This window comes from Alexandromys fortis, unplaced genomic scaffold (assembly GCF_014885135.2).
Source record: "Alexandromys fortis isolate MF-2015 unplaced genomic scaffold, M_Fortis_MF-2015_v1.1 scaffold_8_9099976_23576923, whole genome shotgun sequence".
NCBI classification, from domain to species: domain Eukaryota; kingdom Metazoa; phylum Chordata; class Mammalia; order Rodentia; family Cricetidae; genus Alexandromys; species Alexandromys fortis.
The window spans coordinates 3473251-3489324 of NW_026067899.1; the positions used below are offsets into that span (position 1 = coordinate 3473251).

The 16074-nt window shown below is 43.6% G+C and overlaps 1 protein-coding gene across 1 annotated transcript; it reads right to left on the reverse strand.

Annotated features, from left to right (window-relative positions):
• Positions 1 to 817: 817 nt before the first annotated feature.
• Bbs5 (Bardet-Biedl syndrome 5) lies at positions 818 to 14836 on the reverse strand. The gene is made up of 8 exons (XM_050123103.1): positions 14371 to 14836; positions 11602 to 11684; positions 9450 to 9515; positions 9059 to 9108; positions 8799 to 8926; positions 6755 to 6890; positions 4477 to 4572; positions 818 to 925 (listed from the first exon to the last, which is right to left on the reverse strand). The coding sequence occupies exons 1-8, from the start codon at positions 14670 to 14672 to the stop codon at positions 833 to 835; spliced, it is 954 nt and encodes a 317-aa protein (XP_049979060.1). The 5' UTR covers positions 14673 to 14836; the 3' UTR covers positions 818 to 832.
• Between the last annotated feature and the right edge of the window lie 1238 nt (positions 14837 to 16074).

Below are 16074 nucleotides of genomic sequence, written 5' to 3' on the forward strand. Positions count from 1 at the left end.
TTGCTGTGAATAAAGTCCTGAAAACTGCTGCAAGAAGAGCTCCGGGTGTTGCATTTTTCCTTGCTGGTCGACGGTGGACGCGCGACACTCTAATAGCTCACTTAAACAATGGATTTGGGGGCGTGGTTGCACATGCCCTGTTATCTCAGACTCAGGAGGCAGAGGGAGGAGAATCACAAGCTCAAGATCAGCCTCATCTACACAGAGTTCAAGACCATAAGTAAAGTATTTTAAAAGTTTCAAATGTGCTTTTGCAAAAACACCACATAATGGGTAGACAGCAGTTCATAGTCAGATACTGTCCAGTCTGTGAGAATATAAAATCTCAGCTTCTCTCCGTGTCCCTGTTTCTCAAAGCAAGTGTGGATCAAACAAACCCAGGATGGAAATATAGCTCCATACCTACCAGCTTCAAGATTCTGGAGAAGGTGCTTAACCCCTGCGAGCCTCAGGATCCTGGACGGTAAGAAGGGAAAAGAGCCATTTCATGGAGCTAGTAGATTGAGAGAATGTGTGAAATATGTTGACCAAGCACAGTGATTTCCCTCATAATTTCATCAATGTAATGATTATAATGATTATATCCATCTAAAGAGCAAACTGGCAGAGAGTAAAACAGGGACCACACCTAAAATCCTAGCACTTAGGAGGCTGAGGCTGAGGTCCCTGAGGTTGTGGTCGCAAACACACAGGAAGTAATTGTCTCGATGGAGACAATTACTATAAGATTTCAAACACTTCATAGATCTCCATGTTATAGCTGATATTCTTGCAAGTAAACTGGTTACTATAGAATAACAACTAAAAACCTAGCCACACAGTTAAAAATGTATCAGTTTAATAAAAATGTAAAATATCTTACCTGCTGAGAGCTTTCTATGACAAGAGCCAAACCAAATTTTGAATCTCTAATCTTTATTGAACGCTATATGAAATGAAAAAGAAAAGACACACATTTTTATTATCTAGTAGCAGTGAGTCTTTAATACACATCTATTTTATGTATTGTGCTGTAGCCCTGGCTTCTGAAAAGGGTCTCATACCTCAGGCTGGCCTGGAACTATGGGAAATCCTCCTACCTTAACTTACCTTAGTGTGAGCTAGCACATCTACTTTTGCCAAGTAGTATCATCTAAAAGGCAGACGCCCCTCTACCCTCTTTCCACGGGGTCAGAAAATGACAAGACTCCTACTGAAGACAGATGGCCAGTCGACAAAACCATATACAGAAGACAACCATGGAGAGCCACCCGATTCCAACATTCCTGACTGCTATAGTCAAAGGGTTGTCTGAATATTTTACACAAAAGGCCAGCAATTTTCAGTTATTAGGAGCCAGTGACTTTCTTGGCTCCTAAAACAAGATTAAAGTTATATGTACCATTCTGTTTCTCACACCTTGCTCTGGTTAGTTTTTTATTTTTTTTTCAAGACAGGGTTTTTCTGTAGCATTGGGGCCTGTCCTGGAACTAACTTTGTAGACCAGGCTGACCTCAAACTCACAGAGATCCACCTGTGTCTGCCTGCCTCCCGGGTGCTGGGATTAAAGGCATGCGCCACCACCACCTGGCTCTGGTTAGTTTTTTGTCAAACCAACAAAAGTTTGGGTCATCTGGTAAGAGACCACCTGAACTGAGAGATCAGGCCGGCCTACTGGCAAGCCTGTATGGCATTCCCATAATTCATAATTGGTATGAGAGGGCCCTGCTCATTGTGGATGGTGCTACCAGGGTAGGCAGTAATGGAGTCTACAAGAAACCAGGCTGAGCAAGCTATGAGGGTTCTAGCCAGTAAGCTGCATCCCCCATGGCCTTTGTATCAGTTCCTGCCTCCAGGTTCCTGTCTTGTTTGAGTTCCTGCCCTCACTTCCCTCAGGGATGGACTGTGCTGTAGAACCATAAGCTAAAACAAACCCCTTACTCCCGAAGTTGATTTTGGTCAGGGTGTTTTTTTTTTTAAGATTTTTTTCGAGACAGGATTTCTCCGTAGCTTTTGGTTCCTGTCCTGGAACTAGCTCTTGTAGACCAGGCTGGCCTCGAACTCCCAGAGATCCGCCTGCCTCTGCCTCCCAAGTGCTGGGATTAAAGGCGTGCGCCACCACCGCCCGGCTCTGGTCAGGGTGTTTTAACAGCAACAGAATCCCTAACTTGGAATTTGTGCCAGCCCATGGGGTACTGCTGTGATAGATCTGACCATGTGCCTTTGGGAGGACTGTGGTGGCATTTGGACTTTGGGCTAGAAAAGCCACTAAGTGCTCAAAGCATAATGGAGTGTTTTCTCTGGGAGCAAATGAAGTGATGTGGACACAAACCCTTTACTCTCCAAGTTGCTTTTGGTCATGTTTCATCACAGCGACAGAAAACTAAGACAACGTTAATCTTGACCTATCTATCTAAACAGGTGACACAGGCTGGTCAGACAGGGTGTGCACACATGCACAGACACAATCACACACACAGACACACAGACACACAGACACACACACACACACACAGTGCTGGGGCTGTGGAGCCGTGGCTGAGGCTGGAGCTGAAGCTGGGGTATGACTCCTAAGTGACAAGCTGTGATGGATCGTACTGCAAGCTGTTTGGGTCAGGCGGAATTCATTCCAGAAGTCGCATTTGGCAACTCTATTCTTAAACAACAACAACAAAATTCCACCTGAAGACCAGAAAGCGCAAGGCTTTTTTACTACTCAGTAAATATTCAGCACAACAGGGGTCAGGCTAGGTAAGCCGCAGCCACATAAAGGAGCACAGAGCAGCAGCAAACAATGATGGGGGCGTACCTCTGTAACCCCAACACTTGGGTGGACACTTGGGTGGGTGTAGCATGAGGATTGCTGTGAATTTGAGGCCCTTGCTGGATGGCATAGTGAGTTCCATCAGTCAGGACTATAGAATCTCTGCCTCAGAAAAATCCCAAACTAAACAAAACCAAGCAATAAACAATACAGATATCAATTTATCAAGCACACGTGCGTTGACACTCAGCCTTGACAACTGACCATTTCTGTCTGGAAACGTAGCTCAGTGGTAGACTACTTGTCTACTTTGTACAAGGCCCTGGGTTTGATCTCCAGTACCACAAACAAAACAGATGATCGTGTTTCTTTAGATTTCCTTCCTATCAAACTCTGACTGCCCATTTAATGTGCTGCTTCCTCTGCTCTCAACAGCAGGGCTGTGCGCTGGCTCACGGTCTTGACTGTTGATCACAGAGCACAAAGTGAAACTGTTTTAATGAGGGCTTCTGCTGTGATAAACACCATGACCAAAAGCAACCTTGGGAGGAAAGGGGTTATTTCAGTTCCTGCATCCTAATGGTAGTCCATCACGAAGGGAAGTCAGGGCAGGAGCTGGAGGCAGGGCTGAAGCACAGGCCAAGGAGGACTATGTGTGTGTGCCTTTGGAGGGTGTCGGATCCCCTGGAGCTGGAGTAACAGGCGACTGTGAGCTAAAGCTATTAGGACTAGGAATTGAACTGGGGTCCTCAGAGAGAGCAGCAAACACTCTTAATCACTGAGTAGTTGCTCCCGCCTCTTGGAAAGCCGCTTGCCGTGGAATAATCAATCCTTCTGTACACTGTGAAATGTGTTGCTCTCATTGTTAATTAAAAACTGACTGCCTGACAGCTAGGCAGGATTTGGGGGGCAAAGAGAACGCTGGGAAGAAGAAGGGAAGAGTCTGAGGAGTTTCGAGCTAGATGCAGAGGGGCAGGATGTGTAGAAAATGAGATGATGGGTTAATTTAAGTTTGTAAGAGCAGGCTGGAGACAAACCTAAGCTATCAGCTGAGTGTTTATAATTAATAAGTCTCTGAGTGGTTATCTGGAACTGGTGGGACAGAAAAGTCTGCCTACAGTTTTTTTTTTTTTTCTTTTAGCGTTGGGGATTGAACCCAGGGTTTTGAACACACTAGAGAGGCACTATCAGGGAGTTACACCCCGAGTCCTTCAGTCCTTTTCCTTCCTTTTCCGTTTTTGAAACTTGGTCTCACTATGACACCTTGGTTGGTCTGGAACTTGCTAGGTATACTAGGCCTGAACTTGGGGAAATCCTTCTACCTTTGTTGCTCTAGTGTTGGAACTAAAAGTATCTACTCTGCCTGATTTATAAATACCTAAAGCCTTTTCTGTTAAAATGTTAAGGCAACATTTTGAAAACTTGCTTTTATTTACTTATTTTTGACTATACTTTAAAATTATATTTATTTACTTTTGATTTATCTGGGGGAGGGACACGTGTGTATGCCAAAGTGTGTAGAGTACGGAGGTCAGAGAACAACCCATAGAGTTGGCTGTCCTTCCGCCATGTGGATCATCGGGACTGAATTCAGGTTTGGTGGCAAGCACCTTAACCTGTGCCGTCTTACTGGCCCCAAAAGCATGCTAAAAAGGAAAAAAAAAACCCAGAACTCATACAACCCCAAACATCCAATTATTAACTATACGAATACCCTAAATGCATGAACTTACAATTTGCAGATATGGTATGCTGACATTAAAACTGTCGTTCATGTTTGCATGCCACACAATCCTCACATTGGTAATAAAAAACGTTCCTAAATTTCCCTGCAGAAGAGAGAGAGGTACATCAATGATTGACTGTATTCCCAGTCTGTTTTCTAAGACCCGGAATAATTCTGATTATCCCAGCAGTAGATTAATAAAGAAGTTAGTATTATGGACTATATACTATATAGTGACTCTACTATTTCCAGGCTGGCACAGTTAGATGATTGAGTGCCTGGACCCTGGTATCATTAAGCAATAGGACACCAATACAGTTAAAACATCAGAGTTAGTATATCTGTCTGAGAACAAAGTTCTTTTTAAATTTTTAAAAATTGATTGTGTGTGTGCATATGTGTGGAGTTCACAGGACAACTCTCTGGAGTAAGGTTTTTCTGCCACCTTATAGGATCCGGGAATCAAACTCAGGCTATCAAGGCTGTACGCTTGATAGCCTGAGCCATTCCAATGACCAAAAAAAAAAAAAAATTCTATTTGGTATATATTTGTCAACTGTAGATTGGGAATTTGAATAAATAACCCATGTTTTTTTTTAACGCACCTTAGCCAGATGGTAATCCCAGCACTCAGGAGGCAGTGGTAGGCATCTATCTTTGGGAGTCTGAGGCTAGCCTGGTCTACAGAGTAAGTTCCAGGACAGCCAGGGCTACACAGAGAAACTCTGTCTTGAAAAATATCAGTTAAACAAGTAAACAAAAAAGTAACCCCTCAATGAAAAGGCCTTTAATATAGTACCTGACACACAGCATTTTTTAAAAATTACATCTTTCTATACTTACTCAAATTTGAGCTATGCCTGAACAAAGAAGTTATGTCAACTGAAAATAAAGCTACGGTATAACCCCCATTGACCTATCAGGATATATGGTGACTCTTTAATACGGACTATATCAAAACTACAGCCAGATGTGGTAATTCACCCCATAGTCTCAGGACTCGGGAGGCTAAGGAAGGAAGACCATGAGTCCAGGGCCAATGTGGGCTACACAGTGAGACTTTGTCTCCATAAACAAAACTTGGGGCTAGAGAGATGGCTTAGTAGTTAAGAGCACTAGTTGCTCTTTCAGTGGAGCCAGGTTCAATCCCCAGGATCCACAAGGCAGCTCAAACCATCTGTAATACAGTTCCAAGGCAGCCAATGACCTCTATCTTCCAGCCTCTATAGGCATAAGGCACACATATGGTCCACAGGTATACAGGCAAGATACCTATACACATAAAATAAAACAAAACACCACCACCAACAGAAACAATGAAAAATATTTTTTTAATTATATGTTTATATTGAGGCAGGGTCTCACTTTGTAGCTCTGGCTGGTCTGGAATTCACTATGTAGACAAGGCTGGTTTTAAATCGATGGAGAACTAACTGCCTGCCTCTGCCTCTTGAGTGTTGGAGGTAGGCTGTGGCACCAACCTATATAATTGTGTGCATGTGTGTGCGCGCACGTGTGCGCATGCATGTGCTTGGATATGCACATGTGAGCGTTAGTGTCCATGGGGGCCAGAGGCACCGATCTCCCTGGAGCTAGTGGCTGTGAGGTAGTGGGTCTGAAGCCCAGTACTCAGCTGAAGAAGCCGAGTTCTAGGGCAGATTGGGTTATATAATAAGACCCTGTCTCAAAGCTAAGCACAAACACAGGATAAAAGGTCTCTGTGGAGCCAGGCGGTGACTTGGCACACACCTTTATTCTCAGCACTCAGGAGGCAGAGACAGAAGGATCTCTGTGAGTTCAAGGCCAGCCTGGTCTACAGAGCTAGTTCCAGGACAGGCTACAAAACTACAGAGAAACCCTGTCTAGAAAAAAACCAATAAATAAGTAAATATATAAATAAACAAACAAATAAATAAATAAGGTCTCGGTGGAACTGGTGTATGCTTATAAACCCTGAGACTCAGAGAACAGAACTAGGCGGGTTCTCCATAAATTCTTGGCCAGTCTGCATTACATGGTGAGTGCCAGGGGTACTTCTGTCTGTCCACACCAGGGCTCGCCCCTGCCAGTGTGTCATAGTGACAAGTGTGATCGTGTCTGAGGCCCACTGCCCTTGTTGGTTCTCTGCAGAACAGAAGCTGATGTAAAGGGCACAAGACCTCGGAAGTTAGAGTATCACTTACAGCTGTAGTTCATCCACATCTCTAATGCTGACTTTATCACACCCAACCATGAGTGGGAAGTGGCTGCTGAGACAGCCCAGAAGTCATCCCTTTACGCAGTACCTGGTCGCTGGATAAATTCCAAACGCCGTTGATCTTATCGTACACGTGCTCTTGTGGTAACAACCTCAGCTGCTTGTTTTGAATGACTGCACTTCTCAGTTTAAAGTCACGGTACATCTTAGATGTCTCATATGCTCTACAGAAAAGGTGAAAGCAAAGACCCGTGACTCCAAGCAGAAACTGCAGTGCTGTGAGGATACGTTTACTCGTCTACTAGAGACATCGCGGTTAACGCTCGAAGATTTCACTCAGTCATTATGCTGAATTCAAACCATCTCCATCTGGCCGTTGTAGCACAAGCCTGTTAGCTCATCACCTGGGAGGCTGAGGCAGGAGAACTGTTTGTTGACAGTTTGAGGGCATCCTGGACAACCTACTGAGTTCTAGCCCAGCCTGGGCTATAGAGACCATTTAAAAAAAAAAAAACCCAAAGAACAAAACAATAGTTTCCCTTTCAGTGAGGATGAGTAATTCTAGCTTCCCATCCCGGTGGCAGGATGCTGACACACTTACTGCAGTGCCCAGTCCTTCATTTCCCAGTGTAAGTCAAAGTTATCAGTACTCTCTGGACGCAGGCAAAGGTCCAGTTAGCATTTTCACTACGACCTGAAAATAATATGCTTGTATCTATCCATGCAGACAAAACTATGTCAATGCTAAAGAATATCTAGGGCGGGGAGGTAGAGGGAGAAAAAAAAAAACCAAAATCTGATTTTCCTTTAGTTAGGATTCTGTTCCGTTGTTAAGCAGTAGAGTTTGAGCATCCTGTCTATAAATCTTAATTTCCTTTGGTTCATTATCATCAAGATATAACCAGTTGAAGAATGGAACTGCTTACACTATTCATTTAGAAAGCAACAAAGTGTTTTTGTTTTATTTTTCACATTTGTGTGTGTGTGTGTGTGTGTGTGTGTGTGCGTGTGCATACCACAGTACATGTGTAGAGACCAGAAACAACTTGTGGCAGTCGGTTTTCTCTTGCCATGTCGGTTCTGGACACAGAACTTGGGTCATCAGGCTTGGCAGAAAGCACGTTTACCTGCTGAGCCATCTTGCGGACCCAGAACACAATATTTTTATATTATTAATAGAAAGCAGCTCCTATGATCCCCTCATAAACCACTTCAAGCTTTTCATTTTATCGTATTCTTAAAAATTAGATGTCGGCTTTGAACTTACTATGTAGTCTAGTCTTGATCACAGTACTTATTAAGTCAAACAAAGAGCTATGATTTAAGTGTTTGAGTATAAAAATTGAAAACTATATGTTGTTGCTATAGTGCTGGGATGGCACCCAAGACCTTGACTATGCTAGGCAGGGGCTCAGCCATCGAGCTGTCCCTCACATATCCCAAGACAAACACTGGTACATAGATGGTCAGAGAAGCATAACTAATAATCCAAAGAATTATAAAGAAAAATTGCTTAGGGAAAACACCTGAATGTCTATTTGTATTTCTGAAAATCTTTTAAACTCATTACATAAAATTTTTTATCTTGGCCAATAATTTAGTAAAATCTTTCCAATAGTCTTCCATTTTACAAAGAGTAGCAATACATAGTCCAGGATGGCTCAGACCCCCAATCCTCCTGCTTTACCCTCTAGAGTGCTGGGATTACAAGTGTGCACCACTACCCCTGGGACCTTGCACACTTTATTCTTTCAAGGTGCTCGATATATGATAATGAAGTGAATTATTCTAAATACCTGGGATATATGATAATGAAGTATACTATTCTAAATACCTGGTATATATGATAATGAAGTATACTATTCTAAATACCTGGGATATATGATAATGAAGTATACTATTCTAAATACCTGGGATATATGATAATGAAGTGAATTATTCTAAATACCTGGGATATATGATAATGAAGTATATTATCTAAATACCTGAGATATAAGATAATGAAGTGTATTATTCTAAATACCTGGGATATTTGCAACTAGAAGATATTGTTGTACATCTAAATTTCATCCTTTATAGCAATACATCAAAATAATTTGACATATTCAAAAATCTGTGAGGGGCTTCTGTACCTGTGCACAGCGATCACAGAAGTAAAAAGTCTAGGGCTTCCAGGAACCAGATTTGTGAAAATAAACTCAAATCGGGTGGCGTTACATTTTGTCAGCATATAAAGAGCTTCAGTTTGGCCTCGTAGTTTCTGTAAGGACAAATTTATTATGAAGTTCAGAGTTAAAGCACAAGTTTCCATTTAAGGTGGAAGCAAGCCTTAACTTTAAATATCTAATGTTTTCCACCATACATCTACTTCACTAGGACTTTTCAGACTTACGGAGTTAGTAGTTCTTGTTGTAATATTCAATATGCAGTTGTAACCAATAGCTACAATTGAAAAAAAGACAAAGAATATAAGGAGTATGAAATCATAAACGGACAAACATAATATAGTAAAAAAATTTAAACCTAAAACTTTAAAGCTTTGAAAATTAAACATGAGCAAAAGTACAACTTTTAAAGTTTTATGAGAGAAGTTCAAATTGAGGTTAGGGATGTAGCTCAGTGGACAGAGAGCTCTTGGCAAAAATGAAGCTTACCACTGAGCTTTGTCCTTGGCACTTTGGATTTTTGTGTTTTTGTCTGTTTTAAATACAAAATCCACCATCCAGCACTCCTGAAAAAGTAATTTGTTTTCCTTTAACATCTTATTTAAGAAGAATACTTACAAAGATTGACTCTGGGTAATGCCAAGGAATGCCAGATGATTCTTAAGTTTGTTACTAAGAGTCTACCTAAAGGCAAAGCAAGAAAGAAGAGATTAGCTGAAGGTCCTTTTCAAAGCACAGAGTGAGATGGGAATGGGAACTGTGGCTCAACAGCCTGTGTGTGGGTCGATGTCCAATACTTATTTTAGCTGCATCCTGTGATCCAGATACTCAAACTGAGCATGGTGCTGCTGCATGCTGTGACCCAAGTGCTCAAGGAAGTTGAAGGTCAATACTAGCTGCATACCAAGTCTGAGATCAGTCTGGTTTAGATGATTTAAAAAAAAAAAAAAGAATAGGTTGGGCAAGGTAGCACCTGCTGCCATGACTTGCCTGTTACGATGAACTCTAACCTGGAACTGAGAGATAGAATAAACCCTTCCCTAAGTTCCTTTTGTCCCGTGCATTGCCACAGAAACGAGAAATGCGATACACAAGTGCCATCTGAGCGGCTCTTAGCATTCTCAATTTGTGTGCCTGTGTTTTTGTGTTTGTGGATGCACACATTTGCAGAGATCATGGGGGAGCATCAGGTGGCCTCCTCTACCATTCTCCCAGCCCCACTGATGCTCCTATGCCAGCCTGCCCCAGTGCATAGGAAGCACTCTTAAGTGCTGTGCCATTGCTCCATCCCAACAGCGCTCATTCAAATGAACCATGCACTTATATAGCCAATCCTGCTAGTGGTACAGGCAAGAAAGGTTGACTGCAGAAAAAGTAGAAGTTCTTTGGTGCTAGACCAAGAAGTTCAGAGTTAATCCTACTAGTAATAAAACTGAGTTGGGGGGGGGGGCTGGAAAGATGGCTCAGCGGTTAAGAGCACTGGCTGTTCTTCCAGAGGACCCGGGTTCAATTCCCAGCACCCACATGACAGCTAACAACTGTCTGTAACTCCAGTTTCTGGGGATCTGATGCCTTCACACCAATCCACATAAAATAAAGTTAAACAAATTATTAAAATGAATAAATAAAACATTTTAAATTACATGTATTATTTAAAAAAACTGAGTTGGAGTTTAGGCTTAAAATAAATTTTAAGAAGAGTTGGCATAGTGGCGCATGCCTCTATTTAATCCAGCACTGAGGAGGCTGAGACCAAGACAGGTAGATCTTTATGAGTTCCAGGCCACCATCAGACATGGCTACATAGTGAGACACTGTATCAAAGGGAGAGAGAAGGCCTGGCATGGTGCGGCACACCTTTAATACTAGTACTCAATACTTTAGTACTTGATACTTGATACTCTAGTACTTTATACTTAATACTTCAGTACTTGAGAAGCAGGTATATCCCTGAGTTTGAGGTTAGCCTGGCCTACAACAAGAGTCCCAGGACAGCCAGGGCTATAGAGAGAGACCTTTCTCAGAAGAATCAAAAACAAGGAAGGAAGGAAGGAAGGAAGGAAGGAAGGAAGGAAGGAAGGAAGGAAGGAAGGAAAGAGGATGTTGTGGTTGAAATAGGTATGGACCTCTTAGATTCATGTGTTTGAATGCTTAGCCTATAGAACAGTAACGAGCTTTTAGGTCCAGTTGGTTGCACACTGACCACTGTTTTGTTTTTAGCTTCAGGCAGTTTGATTTGGGAAGGATGTTAGAGTCCAGCTACAGCTGTTTCTCAGTGGCCCTAAGCGGGGGAAATTCCCACAGGACTTTCTACTTGACAGACAGACTTCTCAGTGTAGCACTAACGTTCTCTTTGTATGTGTCGACTTATTCAATCTGAGGGGGCTGTGCAGTACTTCAGGATTAAGGTGAAGTGTGGCTACAGATACTACAGCCAAGAATATTTAATGGTCATCACTCTGCATTCTTTTAGCAGGAGGTAGATCCAAGGGCAGGAACTAACTAGTCTATAGTGCTTACAAACAAGGTTCCTGGAGCTTTAACCATTATACTAACAAATCTCATGTCATTAATGACGGGCTAAGCTGAGGGAGAATCGGTGTTTCCTATCTGTAGGATTAATACCTACCTTTTCCTCTGCTGGAGAAAATCTGTGGACTTCACTGTTTTCTTCTCCCAGTTACATTTACATATGATGCTTTTTCTCCAGCTAATGTGAATCAACACATATAAATTAAACTCCAAAAAAATAAAACTCAAATCTACTCACCTCTATCCCCATTATTTCCTTTTGTGTCTTCAATCGAATCTAAACAGTCAATAAGGACTTCTCCGGGTCTTGTTTTCATCTGTCTAAAATAAACATAAAACGGTGCTGGTTAGAACTTCACCTCTGTTACCAATCTACTCAGGGAAGAGAGGCGTAGGGCAGACAATAGTGTAATAAATGCAACACTGAGTGCTCATGCAGTTGAAAATAACTTCCAGACCCTGGGGTATCAGGGGTCTCTGGGGTCCAGCCCCAGGGGCCTCTTCAGGGTCCATATGAGATGCTACAGGAAATGAAAGAAACTTTCTGTATCTGAGGGCAAATGAATTCTCTCACACTGTGCTGTTCCAAACAAATCTCTTTATTCTTCTGCTTCTATTCTAATTCTCATGTCCTAATTCTAATTCTAGCTTCTTCTCTATCCTAGGAACTCCCTCTCTCACTTGGGCCTTGAAGCAATGAGAAAAATTACAAGAGTTACCTCTCATTGGTCAAAATCACATTCGTAGGGTAAACGATGAGGAGTCAAGCCATTTACCATGGCAATACAAGGCTCCCAGGTTTCCTTACTCCAAGGAGTAAGACTGTGACAAGACCAGGGGTGGGGCACAATGCCCAGTGACAAACTTTGAGACGTAGGTCTATTGTCGGCAGTCTTGGAAAGCGAAGAACTGGTGTGCTTTCCTTAGGGCGCTTTGTGGAGCAACCTTGTTAGACATCTGTGAGTCTGACCTTGTGCACAGCCGTAACGTTTTAAACTTATGATCTGTTTACAAAGAGCCTTTAGTCTAGTTTGAATTTGTGCTGAGGTAAAAATGTGCTAATTGTGCGCAGTTAGTCTGAGCCAAAGGAACAGGCATCTAAGTGTCTACAGTCCTCCTGGGACAATGGGTCTAGTTATAAAGCATGCCCTAGTATATTTTCTATATATCAAAATTATACAGATAAATGAAAAGTCATCTTCCTGACCGCTCACAGATATGTGTGTGCCCAGTTGAGGTAATGTTTTCACAAGATGAATACACAAGCAGTGAGAAAACACCGAAAGCTGTTCTTAGGGAAGAAATGAAGTGGCGCCTGAGAGGAATTACAGATACAGGCAATGGCTTCCAGGGTCAGTGGTTCTGTAAGCCTTGCTAGACAGGATTATCTCCATCAGAGTCTGCCGGGTGGATACCTGAATGCCAGCTGTTATGTGCTGTATACCTCCACGGCCTCTGACACCGGGAGTCAGTGAGACCTCAACTGACCAGCTAGGTCCAGAACTAGAGTCTTGGATAAGTAAAAGGAAAAGAGCAAAGAGTACATGACTGAAAAAGAGGCACAAGAAAGGTAAGAGAGCCGGGCGGTGGTGGCGCACGCCTTTAATCCCAGCACTCGGGAGGCAGAGGCAGGCGGATCTCTGTGAGTTTGAGGCCAGCCTGGTCTTCATACAGAGTGAGTTCCAGACAGCCAGGACTGTTACACAGAGAAATCCTGTCTTGAAAAACGAGAGAGAGAGAGACAGAGAGACAGAGAGAGAGAGAGAGACAGAGAGACAGAGAGAGAGAGAGAGACAGAGAGACAGAGAGAGAGAGAGAGACAGAGAGAGAGACAGAGAGAGAGACAGAGAGAGAGACAAAGAGAGACTGGATGGGGGGGCAGGCAACAAAGAGAACAAGAGGCTTCTAGGTAGAGGAAGGACACCAGGCAGTTATGGAAGGAACGATTTTTAAAAGGAGTTGTATGAGAAGCACCCTCAGGGGCAAGGGATATGGCTCAGCAGGTAAAAGTGACTGCCACCAACACCGCTGACCTGGGACCCTAACGGAGGAGAGAACTGCAAGTTAACTTCTGACCAACACGCCAGCACGGAACACACAGAAAGGACTCCTACTGAGCTGTCTCCACGGTTCCTTTCGCTCATTTGTCTTTACACTGCAGCCCATCTTCTGCATCCAGAAGGAGGAAGGGTGTGTGATTAGTACTCTCTCTTATTTTTTTTTTTGTCTCTATCAGCAAAGTAACCAGCATGTGATAACTGTCTGGTAACTGAAAATGTTTATGAAAAATGGAGTTTTGTTTGGATTAAGAGACACACCCCCCACCCACTCCCAGAACTATACAAAAGCCACGAAAGGTGTGTAACGAGTTACTGTGGGTTGTAATTTTACAAATATCCCTTCCCTTGACTTCACAAAGGAACTAATATCATGTTAGGCATTCAATTGCCACAAAAACTGAGAAATGTACCAGTATTTCATTTTTCCATTCAAGGAGGTACTGTTCATGATAAAGCACCATTAGGAAGTTGCGGAGGCGCCACGTATCTATTGATCCGAGAACGTCAGCTTTCGTGTTTTTTTTAAACATTTATTATCTCAGCGCCCCCCATCCCCTCCCCACTGGGCAGGAAGGTTTTTAACAATCTTCTCTTTAAAGCATACTCCCCACGAACAGGGCTTCTGTTTAACAGGCACGAAAAGATTTAGATGAAAGCTCAGCCCGGACACAAGGTTTGTGTGGTCGGAAGTTTTGGAGACTTCTCACTCCCACCGCCCTCATTTCACAGTCACACAAGTTGTTCAGAGGCAAGGCTATTCCAGATTTTGTCCTAGAACCCCGCTTTCGGGAATCCCTGCCCTACATCCCCTCCACCGCCGGACGCGGAGGGTCACAGCCTTGATGGCTCCCACTCGGGATGAACAGCGGGCCAAGGCAAGGCCGAGGGCCGCAGGGGACCGCAACGGCGAGGTCCCAGCGGGGTTCCAGCGCGTGGCGGACACTCACTGCGAGGACACGTCGAAGCGCACATCGCGGTCCTCCCACAACACGTCCAGCACAGACATGGCGACCGAGGTTCCCCGCCGACGCTGTCCACTGCGGAGGTTCTGCGGCGTCTTGCGGGTTCCAGGGCAACCCGCTAACCGCATCACCGCCTCTACGGCGGGCGCCGAGGCCCAAGCTTCCACCAGGTAGTGCACGCTTTTCCCCCTACCGTTTTGCGTCACTGGATCAGTTTGAGGCGGGAGTCTGAGAGGGTGCTTGACTTCTGAACCACCTCTCTGGTCTCCATGCATATTTTTAGCCATTTCAACCTTCTCGCTATTTTTCTACACCATCCAGAAATCTTCATCAAATTACGTTCCTGGTTTGGCGGGACTCTCACCCTGCCCACCCTGCAGACCCTGGAGGTCCTGACTCTCTTTGACCACACATTCCGCCCGAGACTCAGAACCTGTTGAGGTCCTACTCTGGTCTCGATCACTGCTTCCCCAGATGTGTGCACCCCCAGCCTTAAGTCTTATTTTACAAGTCAGCTCTGGGGTCCCTCTATTGTGAGCAAACAAAAGACGAGCTCTTTAAAGAACGCGCTGTACAGAGCGAGCACGGTATAAACATTTTTGCCTTTCTTTTTTTTTTCCTAAAGAGACAAGGTTTCCCTTTGTGGCCCTCCATGCTGGCCTGGAAATAGAACAACTAGCTTCCCTAGTGGGGAATTACGAACATGCATCTTGCCTGGTTTAGAAATACTTTTTAAAAAAGGAATCAAAGTGTTTTTTTTTCAGCACGTGACAATTCTTAGTAAACAAACAACATATTAAATAAATTACATATTCACAGAGAGTGGTCTAGGGTTTCCTGGTGTACTCGAGATTTTTCATGGCCACAGTTGCCTTTTAAATTCTGGTGGGGTCATGGATACACACTGTGTGTAATTGCGGATGGACGCAGAGAGAAGACTCCAGTTGCTGTTTGCTTTCTCCCAGACGTTTCACGGTGTATGCCTCATTGATTGTCCTGGAACTTACTATGGCGACCAGAGTGGCTGTGAACTCGCATCAACCCTCCTACTTTAACTTCAGAATGCTGTTATTAGACATGGGGACCATTCTACCCGTTGTTTAATGGGCTAGGGCATTTTGGCTTTAGGATTTATTATCATTCAAATCCTATTAGCGTCGTTCGTGTCTCTGCCTCAGCCTCCAGGGATTATGGTGTGAACCACCATGCTCACCTTTTCAAAGTTAAAAGAGAGAGAGGGGGTGGGAGGATCTTGCTTTGCAGTCCAGGCAGTCTTTGTGGTCCTCATGGTTCTGACTTCAGCGTCCCGGAGTTACAGCCTTGTGCTATCACGCTGACTGCAGCAGCCTGTTACTAAGCGAGACTTGAAACAGTTTTGTAAGAGGGGCTGGTTACATGGCTCAGGGTTAAGAGCATCAGCGGCTCTTCCAGAGACACAGGGTTTGGTTCCCAGCACCCATGTGGTGGCTCACAACTGCCGAACTCCAGTTCCAAGGGATCTGACATCCTGTTATGAACACCACAGGCACCAGGCACACCCATGGTACACAGACATCCATGCAAGCAAAACACTCATACTCATAAAATAAAATAAACACAAAATTTTAAAGTTTTGCAAGAACGTAGATCAATGTTAGTCTCATAAATTTTGGAGAGTATAATTATTTAAAAAGTTATGTATGTTGCTGG